This window comes from Patella vulgata, chromosome 6 (genome assembly GCF_932274485.2).
Source record: "Patella vulgata chromosome 6, xgPatVulg1.2, whole genome shotgun sequence".
NCBI classification, from domain to species: Eukaryota; Metazoa; Mollusca; class Gastropoda; family Patellidae; genus Patella; species Patella vulgata.
In genome coordinates this window covers 11,942,109-11,961,259 of record NC_065884.2, presented here as the reverse complement: position 1 = coordinate 11,961,259, position 19,151 = coordinate 11,942,109, and the positions used below count along the sequence as shown (strand labels likewise).

Here is a 19,151-nt window from a genome sequence, read left to right as displayed (position 1 = left end):
CAGGCATCGATTATTATTTGTGAATGCAGATGCAACAGTCTGATTGGATGGTTAGAATTCAGAGTGGGATTTCAGTTACAAAACCATTGGATACTTTTGGAGTTGCTTACACGGGCTAGAATAGCAGAAAACGCATTTATGGTGATTAAATTTTCAAATTTTTTTCCGGGAGGGTGAGGCCTCCATATACCGCGCGACGATTGATTGGTTGTTTGGAATTCGGGTCAGCCAGGTAGGTTATATTGGACCAAATTGAAGTTACTGTATTCACAGACTGGAATAACAGGAAAACGCGTTTGCGGCAGTTACATTTTCAAAATTTTCTCCCAACGGTCCCGTCTTCGTTGACTGTAAACGATTGATTGGAATTCAGCCACCTTAATAAGGCTATAATATATATTCGACCACTTTGAAGTTGCTTTGTTCACCGGCTGAAATAGCAGGAAAATGCGTTTGCGACAGTTAAATTTTCAAAATTTTCTCCTAACGGTCCCGTCTTCGAGGACTGTAAACGATTGATTGGAATTCCGAGTCAGCCACCTGAATTAGGCTATATTAGACCACTTTGAAGTTACTTTGTTCAACGGCTGCAATAGCAGGAAAACGTGTTTGCAGCAGTCAAATATTCCAAAATTGTCTTTGGGGGAGGGGGGGGGGTATACAAGGTCGCTGCAGTCTGTAAACCCGAAATTCTTTCGGGCATTTCGGGTTCTGCCCCCCTAACTGTCATCGAGCCCCTACGCCTATGGCATTATTAAGTCACTCAATAAAAAACTGGAATCGAGTGCTCTTAAAAAGCAGATATATGAACTTTTTTTCTGCCTTTCAACAAATTAACCAAGCATCCATGAAACCTGTATGAGTTTAATACCAAATTGTATTGTCTATACCTGCTGTATGAACGTAACACCTGGTTGTAACCAGTTGTAAACAGAACCAAAAATAACACAAACAACAGCCTACCTTTCATTTCATCACACAAAACACAAAAAAAGAGAAAACTTCAAAGTATAGATACAAACACAGTTACTGACATACAGATATTTATATATATGCTTTGTTACCTGTGTAATACGGACAACACCTATCAATGTTCGCTGGAAAACTGTGGGGTTTTTTTTATCTTACCTTTATTTGATCTTGTTGTTCAATGAGATTATACACTGAGATATATTTATCCTCTAGAGATTGTACAACCCATAATCTACCACTCTCATCAAATCCCACATCCCATATCTCACTCTCAACTGGTAATGTCTCTAGTAATTCTAATGATGTCGTTTCTTTACATGACGTTAATTGGTAAATTTCTATATTTAAATATCTGGAAAAACAAAAAAAAAAGTCACTAAGTTTATACCAGTGACAATAAGTATCTGTTTTTTATTAGTGGTCTTCTTCTATTAGTGTTTAACATCTGCTTCCACCGATGGTGACATCGCAGACAAGTTGTCTTGTTTTATTATGCTTAGAGCACGCCCAGAGGTTCAAAACCACGGCCGCAAGCCAGAGGTGACCGGCCAGTACGAGCTTGAAACGTGACACTCTAGACCACTAAGCCATCACAAACCCCCTATAGTGTAGCCCCCTGTGTACCGGTACATAATGTTATCATCATTCTCAAACGATCTTTCTGTAGCCTGTCAATAGATTCATTGTTTCCAAATCGTGTTTCCATAGATATCAATCTGCTTCTACATTAATTGTTCAATCCTCTTAGGGATGAGACGAAAAACCGAGGTCCCGTGTATACATTGGAATGCATGTAAAAGATCCCTTGGCAGTTGGAATTCGATATAAGAGTAGGTGATAGTGCCGCTGCCTGGGCAAAATTTCCCTCATAGCACACTGTATGGCGTATGCCCATCTTCATTAGCCCAGTATAGGAGCAGAACAGTAGGGCGTTAAACCATATTTCATTTCATTTCATTTCAATCCTCTTAGATTTAATTCTGTACAGTAACACATTGCTAATAAAATAACTAGTTGGTGTTATCTTCTCGTTACATATGTAAACTAGGGTGACCACCTGTCCCGCATTTCGTGCGACAGTCCCACAAAATGCTTCTAAGTCCCATGTCCCGAAAACCAGCCAAAATGTCCTGCAATTGCTCACATGCGATAATCTATTTGAGTATTAGGCCTATATTACTTTATCAACCACCAAAGAGAAAGTTGCACAGGATTTTCCATTATGTCAGTGGTACAGTGAACATCTTGTCCTTCGGATGGTGTGAAAATACAAAATGATTTTAAACGATTTGCACATTTTGAAACTTGTTGTCTGCATATACACTGTGGCATATGATTTATCATCAAAGGATTTATGTAACTCAAAATTTTTGGTTTGTTTTCGCAAGTAACTTTGTTATAAGAATGGCGGGTTCCCCATCGTACGCAATTTATTTTTTCTGACAACTAGTGAAGCAACTGAAATTCACATTACATCAGTCAGTGTCAATTACAATAATCAAACATTTCCCACAAATATGTACTCACCTGCCAAAACATACAGCTAATATTTTCTTGGTTGGATTATATGCTAGTCGTCTAATGTAAGATTGTTCCGATTCAGTTTCGGATGAATTATACGGACATCGACACTTCTGACAATGCTGTTCCTGTCCATCATTATTCCATATTCTGATTGTACAATCCTATAAATAACATTCTATATTATACAATCCTATAAATACTATACTAAATTATACAGTCCTATAAATAATATATAACATAATATATTATACAATCCTATATAGAACATAATATATTATACAAACCTATAGATAACATGTCATATTATACAATCCTATATATAACATAATATATTATACAATCCTATATATAACTTAATATATTATACAATCCTATATATAACATAATATATTTGGATGGTACAATCCTATATATAACAAAACATATTTACTATTATTTCATATTCTGATTATATATTACATAATATATTTATTCCATATCCTGTAAGATAAGGTAATTGAAGAGGGTAAGATAGGGTAACTAAAAAGAGAATGATAGGGTAATCAGAAAGGGTAAGATAGGGTAATCGGAAAGGGTAAGATTGTGTAACTAAAAAGGATAGGTTAAGGTAACTGAAGAGGGTAAGGTAAGGTAACTGAAAAGATAAAATAGGGTACCTGAAGAGCATAAGATAGGGTAATCAGAGAAGAGGGTAAGAAAGGGTAACCGAAGAGGGTAAAATATGGTACCTACCCCAGATCCAGATATCAATAGATCATCTTCTTCATCATAAACCATACTACTAACATACCTGTAATAATAATAATAATAGCCTGTATTTTACTTTTATCAAAGGTGTGGATTGGGTGGACCTTAATTTACGTTCATCCGATATGTGTGTGGGGGGGGGGGCAAACCTTAATTTCCTTTCATCTGCCAAATGGGTAGAGTTAAGAGTTTTTACAAGGGAAGATAACTGACCATATAGATATTATTTATAACAACGAAATTTATTTACTGGGTGTGGCCTCGACAGAATGAATGGTTGTTATAACAAGATAATTACTCACTGGGTGTGACCTAGACAGAATGAATGGATGTTATAACAGAGTAATTACTTACTAGATGTGGCCTAGACAGAATAAATGGATGTTATAACAGGATAATTACTTACTGGGTGTGGCCTAGACAGAATGAATGAATGTTATAACAGAGTAATTACTTACTAGATGTGGCCTAGACAGAATAAATGGATGTTATAACAGGATAATTACTTACTGGGTATGGCCTAGACAGAATGAATGAATGTTATAACAGTTAGGATAACAACTAATTCGCATCTTTTCATCTCGATCACTTGTCACCACATACTTATCATTCTTTATTAAAATCTGAAAATAAATTACATTTTATTTGATTTTAATGGGATTTCATGGGTATTTATGGTAAATCATGAAGGGTTCTGTAGCTGTGAAGAGGAAAACCCAAAGAACTCTATTATTATCACTACAATCCTGAGGCTGCAACTACGCCAAATGACTCAATCAGAGCGAGAGCGAGAGAGAGAGAGAGAGAGAAAGGGGGGTCAACGTCCACTCGCCACAAACTAGGTCATTTCGGGACTAACACATGGTTCAATTTTATTTCAATAATTCGCTTGTGCGTAGGGGTCTTTGCCAGTGGGAGGAAACCGGAGGAGCCGGAGAAAACCCACGAGCTTGGACAGGCGACCCTACTCCTTGTCACGTACAACTGGGGATTCGAAACCACGCCAGTTGATATAAGATGCACACGTTAAGACCATTCTCCCCACATCTTATAGGTAAACAGATACCAAACAAATCAACACATCAAATTTAATTAAATCTACACTTATATTTTTTTTAACACCAATCAATGAAGTATCTAGTCCTTTTAAGATAAGGGAGAGCTGGGCTTGAAAAATCAAGAAGATTCCACTCTTCCCATAAGGTGTTTTAATTCCAGGACATTCTTGTTTAGTTTTCAGTGCTCTACATAGCATGGAACCCATATGGCTATGGATGACAGGAATATTTTCAATTGAGGGATTCATACCAGGGTTCTTAATCCATTTTGAAACAAACCGGCCAGAATTGGGTTAAATGTCGAGTTCCCTGTAGGAAATAGGTTTTAAAATTATAAGCTTCCATTCCCGTAAATATATCCAGACTTCGACAAAAATAATTTGTAGTAATTTGTTATGATAAATATTGTATTCTAATGTACTTCATACTTAGTCAATGATGTATGTTACTTTTCTGTATATATTCAGTACCCTATAAATATTATAGGACCAATATATGGTTAAATTGATGACAAGTATCTTTTGTAATTGTGGGGTCCATACTTAGTGCCAGACGATAAAAACAGACCATCTAGTTGGCTTATCCTCACCAGAAAGTAGGTTATTTAAAAACTCTTCCAGATCCTAGTGTAGTGAAAACAGGTAAAAGAAAATTTTGAACAATATAAAATGAAACAAAATAAGATCTGTGTTTTATCAGATTAGGTCCATACTTAGTCAATGATGCTTGTTATAATTCTGTATATATTTCAGTACGTACCAAATCTAGGAGCATGGATAAATGTCCGAGTAATAATTCTCCTTCCTTCTTCTCATCATGTACGACAAACCTGTACACATCTCCAGATTTATCCGATATGATGACGGATGTCTCATCCTGACTGAACACAACACCTGTACATCGGCGTACAACACACCTGAAATATACCAAAATATATTATATGAGATTTTAGATCTAATTTCAATAATTTGTTTGCACATAGGGGTCTTTCATTAGCTATGAGAGAAAACTGGCCGACCCTGAGAAAACCCACAGGTTTGGACACGTAGAAGTATGGAACAGAAACCACACCATTTGACTCAATGATGAACCCCATGATCTAAAGTGCATGACCACCGAACCCATGTAGAATAATGAACAAACAATGAGGTTAATGTTCCCTCAATCACCTCAATGTCCGCCTAAATCCTAATAAAAATAGATGACACTTATTAATTATTTGCACATTTACCTGTTTATAAAGGATCAAGCAAAAAATTGCTTACCACCCTGCTTAACCTGAGCATAATGAAACTATATACCAATTACAATCAGAGTTATCATTGTTTCAAACCATCAATAAATCAAATTGCTTATCTCTGCTTAGCCTGAGTGGAAAGTGCTCATCATCAAACATAGTCAGGTCTTTAGCAGGGAGAGAAAACCGGAGGACCCAGAGAAAACACACGAGGTTGGAGCTAATGCAGCTAATGAGTTATTGTGTTTCAAAAATTATGTAGAATACACAGACAGGTGGACAGGTAGATTAACATACTAACCCCCCACTCCCCACCCCATCACTTTCTATGGAAGTACCTGGCCAACAAAAAAACCCATTTTAACAGTATAATTGCTTATAAAACATCTTTAACACACAAATGAGAAAAAAACAAAACAAAAAACAGTTTCTTAACCTTAAAATATTCATATCACCTGGAACTTTATTCATGATCAAATAATTTCTTTTATTATATTATTCAGACGGAAAATGAACTAATAATAAATTTAAAGAATTAATTCCAAAGGTCTTTCCGCTCTGTGGTTTGTAACTATATCCAAAAGAGGTCAGACTTGGATGATCAAACAAGGTTTGTGTAAAATTGATGTTTTATTCTGATTCAGTTCTTCATTAGAACTATGTGGAGAAGATTTTTATCAGAATACTTTATATTCAAGACAGAAAGAAAAAAGCATAGAACAAAGACTACTAGAATGATGTTGAAAATGTAATTAATGAAAATAATAATTATTCTTATAGAAAATCATCATCTATAAATATGAAAACTTGAGTTGTAAAACGTTCTGCTTCATTAAGCGGAACCCACTACAAAACCCAGAGCCTATTGACTCATAATCAGCATAGACAAATGACAATGGTTTATTTCAATGTCGTATTGTTACTGTTAATTGCCTTCCGTCTACCGCTAGAAATTATTATAATGCATTTTTGCGTTTAGTTAAAAATAAAACACAATGTTATACCTTACATCAAAGTGATGTTTTCCCTCATAACTATGTCAGTACAAACATATTCATATTACTCATAAATACCACAGAGAGAGAGAGGGAGAGAGAGAGAGTGACGAGAGAGAGAAAGAGTAGTTGACTGGAGGTTTATATTTTTTGCCAGCAGACATAATGTTCAAAATTTACAGTGATCTATTACTCCTCTATATGGTAAATCTTTTCAAAATTTCGACAAATCTTGGACTAGATCCCATATTGCAGTGGGGGGAAACTGGGGGATTCGGCGGAAAACCCATGTGTTTAGTCTGGTGACACTACTCCTTGTCACGTACATGTTTGGGATCAAAACATGGTACTTGACTCAATGATTATGCCTTATGATTTAATTGGGGTTGGGTGGCCGAATGGTTATCATTGTATCATTGAGTCAGCTGGTTTCGATTGCCTGGTTGTACGTGACAAGGAGTAGGGTCGCCTGTCCATCCTGGTGGGCTTTCTCAGGGTCCTCTGGTGTCCTCCCACTGCTAAAGACCCCTATGTGCAAGCGAATTATTGAAATAAAATTGAACCATATGTTAGTCCCATAATGATGTAAATTATGTCGAGTGGACGTTTAACTCCATTTCTCTTTATCTCTCTTATGATTTAAAGCGCACATATTAGTCCATTCGACCACTCAATTAGTAGACCTTGACTGTTCGTTGACTACCGAGAGAAATTGTATCAAATGTTTTGGAAAAAGAATTAGTTGACCTTAACCTATAATTATTGAGTGCCGAGAGGTAAATGACAGAAGATTTACCTGAAATCTACCTTGATATTCAGATACCGAGAGAAAAACCTTAAAAGGGAAGTAATATGGCCTTAATGTGTCAAATAAATTACTGTTAAAAGATCAACCGATAAACATTATATAGGATTAATAGATAAAATCTTCAATATCTGAACCTTTTTTTTTTTGAATTTACGATGAATATGAATTGGATAAGATCATCATAACAACCCTAATTAAACTATAGAATTAAATCACTTTGTAAGAGACTCCACAATAAAGTAAAAGTTTTCACCCCGAAAAAAGGAGTATCATTATCTCGCCATCATTTAACTAACCATAAAGCACGCAGATGAGGTTACGCGTTCAATTTATGCATTTATCAGATTACTAAATATAATCAGTCCAGTGTCGTGATTGATAGCATAAATGACTTTTGCTCCATTACGTAGGATATTGACGACCCTCATGTTTAGCGATGTATAGCAAACCATCAGTTTGTTTAACACGGAGATAATCATCACATTTTTGGCTGCCGTGCAGAAAATTGGCGTCATATTCGTTGAATCTGATATGTCAGGCTTAATGGGAAGTTTTCGTGATGCGATGTGAACTGTTTTTAAACGCAACTCATAATATGCGTGGCATCTGGACTTCGTGGAAACGTTAGATACCAATGATTGATAATTCTCCTCGAGTAGATATGGATAACTACAAATAACGATGGTTTACAAACTTTCGACAGTCAAGTTTAACGGAAAATTTGGCTGTCAGATTGGACTGTAGATTATGGTACAAAGATGGACGATTGTCAACCATTTATCAAGATGTGTTCATTATCAAATAATTTAAAGAGAGATGGAAATAGGGTTTACTGGCCACTCAACACAAACTAGGTCATTTCGGGACTAACATATGATATACTTTTATTTCAATAAAACGGTTGAAGGTAGGGGTCTTCAGGAGATGGAGGACCCGTAAAAAACCCCACAAGTTTGGACAGGCGACCCACCCTACTCCTTGTCACATAAAAGTCTGGGATCAAAACTAGCGGATGTTAAATTCTAATTCTCCCTTTTTTCTCTCTCCATTTTCATAACTCATTAATGGTTTCATGTCAATTAATAATGGATGATCTAATGTTAACTTGTTTCATTGAGAGACAGAAAGGCCACAGTGCCATGATGGAACAGGACAGGCATTAGAATGAAGGATTCATTTATTTTTAATTCTATAGTTTGTTTGGCGTTTACAGGAATTATCACAGAGTTCCTGGGACAAAAATGTTGGCACCAGATGTTTCTGTTGAATTAGTAACAATGAACATTAATACAGCATTTTCTTGAAAGGAAAAAAAAAATATTGCCATTATTGTGATGACCCAGTGAAGAGGGTCTAATGAGCTATCACTTGTCGCAGATAATAACTAACCAATCAAATATTTTTATTTGTTCCGTAATTTTCTTCGATTAACGCACCTACAATTAGCAAAGGTGTGTCATTAACTTGTCATCTGCACACCTGAGCCGATTCCAGGCAGAGACCATCTTGTAACGGTTCAGCAGTGCTCTCTAATTTGTCTGTCTATGATTGACAGGTCGCTAGAGATGTTTGACGGGTTATTGGCAACTCAACGAGCAGAACAACACATCGAGTGTTGAACCATATGCAGAAAATCCAATCAACCAATCAATGACATGGAGAAAATTGCCTCACTATCCGACAAGAATAAAAAAAAAATTGGGTTTTATCTTTAATCCTGAAGTCTACCTTTGTTTTTCTTTCAAATATTTTACACAGACCTTTAAAGAGTCTCCTTCTTTTATCAACTGGTAGTATTTTAAGTGTTTTCTATAGGGGATTCTGAAAACCCTTTTATGAGCCCTTTATTCTGGATGATCATGAAGAATCCCTTTTCTTTTTAAATCATTGTATTTCAATGAAAGATATTATTGAAAGCACACAGTAGTCCTAATCACAGTTTTTATTTACATAGCTTAAAGAGAGCCCTTGTCGGCCATGTTCTTTTTGTCCAGGTCAAAACAATATGGAAAACATCTCAATGTTTTAATCTTTGCAACCAGATGTTTTTATTGACAGATGATGAATGAGAAAGAATTTGATGAATGAACAAGATCTTGAAAATATTCACTGTATTCAGGGCGGAACTATAGTAAAAGTTTTTTTAATGGAATAGACTTCCAATCCATATCAGGAGATCAGAAACACTGAACACTTTGAAACATTGAACACAGTTAAAATACATTAATTTCAAAGTAAATATATGACTAGCACTCTTGGGCAGTTTACTGGAAAGAATGCACTTTAAAAATTCATAATTTATTAAAATCTATACATTATGGGAGATTAGATAAAGAGCTGGCAGTTCTTACTATAATAGTTAAAAACTAGATAATGTAAAGGGAATTTGCTGAAAATTTCAGTCAAATTGATCAAATCTGAACTGAGATTTTAGCGATTGAATTTTCGCTAAATAGGATACGGTTCGCCTCAGTCAAACTCCTCTCCCTAATGTTAGATTTGGAGAGAGAGAGAAATGGGGTTTATCATCCACTGAACACAAACTAGGTCATTTTGGGACTAACATATAGCACAACTTGATTCTGATAATTCACTTGGGCATCGGGGGTTCAGCAGTGGAAGAACCACATGTCAGATTTGAAAATGAAATGAAATGGGGTTTAACGCCGTACTGTTCTGCACTAACGGTGCTAATGAAGACAGGCTTATACCATTCAGTGTGCTATGAGGGACATTTTGCCAGGACGCCTACTCTTGGACACAACCGAATGGGTGGACTGACAGGAGAGAAATATAGAGTTTAACCTCTCAACAGTCCCTTTGAAACTAACATATGGTTATCTCTCCTTCTATAGTCACATGTTGCAGCATTTCTGCTTATATATTCTTCATCAAATTCCAACTGTCAAGTGACATAGGTAACAGTGTCTTTCTCAGCCTTACAGGTGACACCACTGACAAGTGGAAACCAAGCTTTTAAAATTCCAATACCGGGATGAACCAACAAGAACATTCATGTTTCAGGCAATAACTAAGAGGGTGGTGTGTGGATGAAATGACGAACTGTTAATTTAGTAGTTGAAATTGAAAGATTTACTAGGAAATCCAATACCCTGGAAAAATTCTCCACTTGAATGCCACATCTAATCATAGAAATACAAAACAAACATATTTTAGTTTTAAAATGACCCGAGTTCTATTTGAACAAAATGTCAATTTGCCAGTCGAAGTTTAAAGGTGATATTACCTGGGAAGTATGATGCCCTGGCAAAATTCTCCCCATTGAATGCCTCATCAACCATAGCAATAAACGAAAAAAACAAATATTAATGTATTTTAGTCATAAAATGACCCTAGTTCAATATTAAAGATACATTATGTAAGATTTAGATAAAGAGCTGGCCACTCTTGCTATAATAGCTCAAAAATAGATAATGCAATAGCCTTGATTCACCATTCTAATCTACTTAAAATTGAACTTATCCGATGGCATCGAGATTTGATTATGGTCTTGTCATGCTAATAAATGTCCAATTAATAGTTTTTATAACATTTAAAGCAGGCCGAAAGAAAGACCTGCAATAGGCAGATTTAGCTCTTGGATAATGCATGTTTAACAAAATGTTACCCCTCCCCCACCTCCATTCCTTGACCTATTTACAAGTCAGAGACGGGAAGATAATTCAATCAATTCCACGATTCCCATCCTTAAAATCTCTCAACCATGGATTATCAATAACAATTCTTATACCAGTACATACAGATGTATTTGTTCTAAAGTTATTAACGTGCAGTGAACCATGACCAGACGGAATATCAAAGACACAAAACAATCTAATCGCACCCAAGATTCATTAATTACATTCTTAAATCCAAAAGTCACCTTTATTAAAAAACTATTCCGACATCACATAAACAGGACGTAAAAGATGTTATTAGGTACGCCTCGTAAACAAAACAAAAAAACACGGATTATTTAATGTTTCGCAGGACAAAAATAATCTAAGGTTCGTCAGATTCTGACAGAGCCTAATGCATCCCTTCTACCTGCAGGACATATGTTTTCCATTTACCCTTTGTCTGTGGAACAATAACCCTTTTCCTTCTTAATTGTTCTACCATAACCGTCAACAGAAAACAAGAGTTATTTCTCTGTTACGGCAGAAGGCTTCGTACGCCCCACGATTGTCTGTATCTTTCGAGTGTAGCTAATGGGCACACAATTATTTTAAATGTGATGAATTTAATGTGCGGAATCGTGAATTGTTTTCAGGATGAATTTAGACTAAGAATTCTGAGCTCCAATCTTGTTCTTTTCAAGAGCAATCTATTATTGTTGTTAAGTTGGTTATTTCGCTTACGAAAACTCCAATTAGCAAACAATATCTGTGGAAATATATACTTGTAGCACAATGAAGTAGGTCTATGAAGAATTTTTTTGTTTGATTTTATAAATTCATGGAGCATAAACTCTTGTTTTTATCTAACAATGGTCGTGGAAATGTATTAAAGAAACAGGAAGAGACCATAGTTGTACTCTAATTAAGATATAGGTTGCCAGGCAATGAAACATATGCCCACTGTAGCTAAGTCGTCCGAGCAGTCAACAAAGGCTGTCACACAGTTATTCTTTTTGCAATCTTGATTAAAACACAGATCCTATTTCGACTCGTTTTTTATAGTTCAAAATTTCATTTTACTTGTCTCTACTACACTAGGATCTGGAAGAGTTGTTATATAACCATTGTTCTGGATGATGTGAGGGATTAGCCAATTAAACAGTCTGTTATACAGAGTTTTGACGTGAGGTGCACGGAACTGTGGGAAACCCACTAAAAAAACTCACAGCTGATTGATTAATCAAATGTCTGATGTCATAAGAGTCAAAAGCCACTCATATGACCCCTGACACGACCTTCCACTACAACCGGTCAGATTGTTCTTTTTGGAAGACACTAAAAACAGAAACCCATTCAGTAATTACCAGAAATAAACCATTACGTAATTATTAGTTATTATTCTAAAATATAGGTGGCAGGCACCAAATCATACACCCACATCAGCTAAGTTATCTGAGCATTTTATCTTTGATACGCGTTGGTAACTGGAGCATTTAAGGCACCAAAAAAAAAAAATGATCAAGAGTAACGACCCATCCTAGTGCAAAAATTTAATGGCTTCCAGTTTTTCCTAGAACATTTAATAAACAAAACATGTGCTGGTATTCGGATGATAAGTTTCAATGTAGTAATATAAAAAGTGTTTTGGTATTCTTTAAAGATACCTTCCTACGTACAAACTGTGTGATTTGATAATATATTTGGACTAAAAACATATTCAAACTAATTAATCTATCAAAATTTTGCTTCCAATCCTTCTCAAAACATTGTATTCGCATCTAAATACCCAAGCTATGGTTTGTTTCACGTGACTTGGCTGTCCTAGTACATTGGAACCGGTGCAAAGCTGGAGGAGAATTCATTGCCAGTAAAAGACGATGTTGTCTTTGTAAATTGCTGTCCATTTATCATAAATATCAAAGCCTAATTAAATTCTCGGATTATCCACTGCCCCTGTCTTTTTCTGTGGGCAGAAACTGTTGTACGTTCAAGTCTCTAACTAGTCCGCTCACCATTAAGTTTATCAACATATACATTAATTACTCCCTAAAGCTGAGAGATCAGACAATCTTTGCGTGCAACCTTTCATGTCACTTGAGCAGACAGCCCTTAATCGTCAGGTTGCCAATTAGTGACACCCTCTAATTTTTGCCTTTTGTGTTCTCCATGTGTGTTTTTCAAGGAATCCAGTATTTTTCTAGAGAGATGAGGTGTCTCCACAATCCTAAACCACCTGATAAATGATTCCCCAGCTGTACGTGACAAGGAGTAGGGTCGCCTGTCCAACCTCACGGGTTTTCTCCAGGTCCTTCGGTTTCCTCCCACTGCTAAAGACCCCTATGCGCAAGCGAATTATTGAAATAAAATAGATTATATGTTAGTAGCAAAATGATCTAGTTTGTGTCGAGTTGACGTTTCTCTCTCTCATTTCATCCTTTAATATTCAGTTACAAAACAAACCCAAAATTTTTTTCCAATGGTCTAAATATATTTGAAAGTTTGATTTTTATTGACGAGACATTCAAATCCATTTAATTTCATTTCTTAACATAAAAATCTTTATTAATAACGCGAAATACAAACTTCTATTTTTTTAATCAATTCTGAGAATTCATTAGTTTATTTGGTTTTAAGTTGTATCAAAGCTCAGAAAATCCCAAAGTCTTGGTTTTAAATATGGAACTGGCAGCAATCTTAAATTAATCTTCGGTTGGAATTGAAAGTTAGTTTTCAGTCTCTCTGTGAATCTAAGCTATTATCATTATCCGTGCAACTCAAGTTTCTGTTTATTCGAGAGAAATGTTGGCATTATTTGTTCATCTAGTCGCCGAGAACGACCAGATGATACTTTTCCACCCCTTTTCTCCGTTAATGGAAAAGTAAATCCCGATTTTTCAACAGTAAACCCGCGTTAGACATGTATTCTAAACAAAGTGTGCGACCTTACGCAGTGCAAGATATGCTTTTACTAAGAGTAAATATTAGCAATAGTAGATTTTGAAGTGTCCCATCGTTATCAACAGGGAGATCTGGTAAATATTCCGCGATAAAACGCGTGTTTTTCTACCTGAAATTTGATAATGTCAATCAGTTTTGTCCCATTCTTGACAACATTATCACAGTTTAAGGAGGATTATCTTTAGAACAAAACCAACATCGTCAATACAACATGGTTTATGGTTTAAAAATACATCATATTGTTACTCGTATATAAAATATTGTGTTTCTTAATAAAGAAAGATGTTGCATACTCTTAAAGGGCATTGCTCAATCTTTATAGGCACTGATATCTTAAACAGGTGCTTTCTGGCACTTATTTCTCACTTCATATTATATATTTATGGGATTTGAATCTGAACTATGTCTTATTTTTTAAATTAAATTTTTGTAAAATTTCTCACTTCATATTTACGGACTATAAATTTTTAGGGTTGATGGGACTATGTCTTATTTTTTAAATCAAATTTTAGTATACATTAAAACCACTGATTGTCTTTGAAGGATTTTGAAAAAAATTTCACTGAAAAAAAATAAATAAAAAAATTTTGGTCCATCACGGAAGTTTCACTCAAATAAAAATATATCTTGGTCTACTTACTGAAATGAAAAATATTTTGTTCTACTGCTGAAATTTCATGGAAATATTTTTATTGCAAATTTCATTGAAACATAAAAATGACATTTTTTTCATTGCAAATATTTTAATAACTAGAAACATTAATGGATTTTACAAGGAATGGTTTAGTAAGTTGTGAAAGAGTGTCATTCGTTTGACTTCTGAAGGTGTTTAAAAAAAGCCTTAAACTATTTGAACTTTCCCAAATAAATAAGAAATGGTATCGAAATGAAATGAATGAAATGAAATAGGGTTTAATGTCCTACTGTTCTGCTCCTATACTGGGCTAATGAAGACGGGCATACACCATACAGTGTGCTATGAGGGAAATTTTGTCCGAACAGCGGTACTACGGCCTACTCTTATATCGAATTCCAACTGCCAAGGGATCTTTTACGTGCATTCAAATGTATACACGGGACCTCGGTTTTTCGTTTCATCCGAAGGACTATACAGCTGTCCTTGTCAGGCGCTCCGTTCTGCACCACTGACAAGGGGAAACCACGTCGGAAAATCCAGATGAACTTTCTCGGCCAATGCAGGGATCAAACACCCGACCTCCAGGCTAGTGAGCCAGCGTCTTAACCACCTAGCCACTGTGGCTCCCGAGAAATGGTATCAGGTGTTCTAGAAAAAGTAGGGGGTATTTAACTTTAGCTGTCTCCTCCCGCCCAAACAACACACTCTCAACTTTAATATCTATCGATGTAGCTTATAAATTGTTTCTGCCCCTACCCCTTTAATATCTATTGATGCAAACTAAAACATTTGCCCCACCCCAACCCCTCGGAAATCTGGCATAAGCCTCTGCCTGACTGCTCCATACATGACACTTGCCAACCGTCATAATTTTAAATGATGAAGTTATAGAAGTTCCATTAGCTCTGACAAGCAACATGTCGCTTCTTAAGATAATAAAAAGGTCCAGGGGGAAAAATTTGCTGGTTTTGTCTAGCTCTTGAATAAACATTTACCTTGTTGTCATAGCGATAGGTCTTAATTAAAAACTAAAATGGCCGATTCTAGAGTTTGTGAGAATCCAGGCTGTTAGATGCCATACCACTTAATGAACGAAGAGGAAAATGTAAAAATTACACATTCGTTCATCCGGCAACCACTATTTTTAGGCCACGTCGTGATTGAATACTGAAGCCTCGAAACAGGAAATTGCATTAATTCGTTATCAAAAACATTCATTAAGGCAGGTACTTAGAGCTCAAGATAGCACTCACAAATTAGCGTATGCCTTTTGGTCAAATTTATAAAGTAAATACTGTTATATTGACAGTTGTATAGACAGCTTGTTTCATTAGACAAATAATTCTTCTGTCAGAATATAATAGGCCTGTTTTTTCTAGCTCTAACAAAAATCCATTATCTCAAAACCCTTAATTCTGTATGCATGCCTAAAACAAATCATATTTCAATACGATTTTTCAACAGCTACTGTCAAGTGGCCATTTTGTTTCCACGTGCAAAACAATGTTGGGGTTAATGAGTAATTTAATCATTGCTATAAGGTAATTTTAAAACTTAACTATTTACAAAAGATAATATTCATTTTAATTTGTGTTAAATTTCAATTGAAATAAATGTAGGCCCACACTTGTTCTAACGGTGATGTCATCAGGACAAAAATCTTGACGACAATAGAATGACGATAACAATTTGTCTAAAAATAATTACTTTTTAAGAATTTTCTATTGTATTTCTATTGTTTTATTGTTTACGCCTGCACAAAATTACAATTAAATTATTATCATTTTTCTAACAGAATTCTTAATGCGATTCATTTCAATAAACAATTGTTTTCTTTGATGGTTGTGGAAATTTGAAGATTTGGCCAAATGCGTCCATTTTGACTGCCTGTTCAGACTAATTGTGTTTGACTTTTTTATTATTGTCTTGTGGACGCGTTGCACGAATAATACACAACATAATTTAATTAAATTTTATCATTATAAGGGAGCCATCGTGGCTAAGTGGGTAAGATGCTGGTTTGTTAGCCTAGCTGGGAAAATTCATCAAGATTTTCCAATGTGGTTCTCCTTATCAGTGGTGCAGGACGGAGGGTCTGACAAGGACAGCTTTCTACTTGTTTGGATGGGATGAAAAACTGAGGTCCTGAGTACACATTGGAGTGCACATAAAAGATCCCTTGGCAGTTGGAATTGGATATAAGAGTAGGCCGTAGCACTGCTGTCTAATGAAGACGGGCTTATGCTATACAGTGTGCTATACATTTTGCCCATCTTCATTAGCCCAGTCAGAGCAGAACAGTAGGATGTTAAACCCAATTCGGACGGGATAAAAAAAAAACCTAAATGAAATGGGATGGGATTTAATGTCCTACTGATCTACTCCAAGTGGGCTAATGAAGACGGGCTGAGGTCTATGCCATACAGTGTGCTATGAGCGAAATTTTGCCCAACCAAGGGATCTTTTATGTGCATGCCAATGTATACACAGGACCTTGGTTTTTCGTCCCATCCAAACGACTACACCTGTCCTTGTCAGGTGCTCCATCCTGCTACACTGACAAGGGAAAGCGTCGGAAAATCTTGATGAACTTTCTCGGCCAATGTAGGGATTGACCACGCGACCTCCAGGCTAGTGAGCCAAGATCCTGTGAAAACCATTTGCAGGTGTTAAAAGATTTTCTGAACACTGTAAATCAAAAGAATAGGTCGTAGTGCGCCGATGCCTGTTTTCATTAACCCAATTTCATTTCATTTTGTTTATAAAAAGTCGCTGTTGTGATAACAGATTTAATATAGCTATATGTGTTGAAATGTAAATTAAAAAAAAGTATACGAAACAAGAACAATATCATCCATGTACCGTATTCTATGTGTATTCTCATACAAAATTTTCAATTAAAATTTTCCCAAAGAATTTTTAATAATGATATAATCATATATTTTTAAAGTAATATTTACGAGACAAAAATTCTGAACAATAAATTAATGAAAAAGCGATTCTGTGTGTATTAAATGTTTCAAATATGATTCACATGATTAATCAAGCGAAAACAATACTTTCTTTACGGAACACAAGGGCTTAATCAGGATATTGCAAAAGGTAAATCGTATTACAGGCAACTAATTATTTCTATATTGTAAACAAGGTGATATTCAGTGAATATTGTGAGTACAGGTATGACTTGGGAACCCCAGGAAAATAAATTTATTAAAAATGAGAGAGATAGCGAGAGGGAGATAGGGAGAGTGAGAGAGAAAGGGACCCACCAAATTAATAGGAACAACAATGTCACATTTTTACAGGTTTAATCTAATATTACATTTGAGGACCACAACACTTCAGAGAGAGAGAAAGAGGGAAAGAGAGAGAGAGTGAAGGGGGGGGTACTGTCCCCTCCACACAAACCTGGAGGTCAACATATGGCAATCAATATTTTAGAGAGAGAGAGAGAGAGAGAGAGAGAGGGAGAGGGGGGGACGAGAGAGCGAGACACAAACACATAAACTTTAGCAGTAGGAGGAAACAGGACAACTCAGAGAAAGCATGCTATTCCTGATCACGTACAAGCTTGGAATCAATGACAGACCTTATCATCTAAAGCATGCGAATTTGATTAAAATGACATTATATTTTATATAAACTCTATATGACTCAATTCTAATATCTTTTTCATTTTATTTCAGCAAATTATTAATTAATATCTAGCTAGTATTTGTATGTTTTTGTTTAATTTTACACACTACCCTAGGAAAATATCTTTTTCCTAGGAAAAACAGCCACTGAACACAAATAAATGCTTTTTTCTTTTTCTAACACTATTTAATGAGTAAATATTTACATATAATAATTAGTACAATATATAATTATGGGATTTGAAAACAAGTTGGAGCTTATATAAATTCATCTATCATGATAAAACTATCTGTGAATGAATCAAATAAATAAATAATTTTTTACATATTATAAAAGTACAATATAAAATTAAGGGATTTGAACACAAGTCGGAGCTTATATAAATTCATCTATCATGATAAAACTATCTGTGAATGAATCAAATAAATAAATAATTTTTTACATATTATAAAAGTACAATATAAAATTAAGGGATTTGAACACAAGTCGGAGCTTATATAAATTCATCTATCATTATAAAACTATCTATGAATGAAATAAATAATGTTTAATTAAATAAATCAAGGTCAAAATACATAAATTTTATAAATAAATGAATAAATTATATAAATAAATAAATAAATAATGTTTAATTAAATAAACCAAGGTCAAAATACATAAATCTTATAAATAAATGAATAAATTTTAAATAAGTTTAATCATATTGTAAAATAAATACATAAATAGTGTATTTATAATGTGTAAATTAAGCGTGTAATTGTAGTTATTGGTTAATTGATCTACGTGTTGTAATGAGATGTCTATTAAATAACAGGCTGATAAATACTCACTAGCGTAAATACTGTCGTATTCCCTGGACGACGGACACAGATCTATATATTGACAAATAACTACAAACCTATATTTACTATAAATATCAACAATTCATTCATTCATAATTATTCTACATTAGTTGATAG

At 35.0% G+C, this 19,151-nt stretch overlaps 1 protein-coding gene across 6 annotated transcripts in view; it reads right to left on the bottom strand.

Annotated features, from left to right (window-relative positions):
- Window positions 1-19,151, bottom strand: part of LOC126824256 (tRNA (guanine-N(7)-)-methyltransferase non-catalytic subunit wdr4) — an 84,532-nt gene that overhangs the window by 8,567 nt on the left and 56,814 nt on the right. For all 6 annotated transcript variants that reach the window (XR_008788393.1, XR_008788394.1, XM_056101548.1 and 3 more), the window contains 5 exons: window positions 5,061-5,217; window positions 3,754-3,866; window positions 3,229-3,286; window positions 2,500-2,657; window positions 1,129-1,324 (listed from right to left, as the gene is read on the bottom strand). Coding sequence is in view for 4 of the 6 variants with exons in the window: in XM_056101548.1 (XP_055957523.1) it covers window positions 1,129-1,324; window positions 2,500-2,657; window positions 3,229-3,286; window positions 3,754-3,866; window positions 5,061-5,217 (682 nt within the window). In the remaining 2 variants the exon portion in view is untranslated. The remainder of the gene's footprint in view (window positions 1-1,128; window positions 1,325-2,499; window positions 2,658-3,228; window positions 3,287-3,753; window positions 3,867-5,060; window positions 5,218-19,151) is intronic.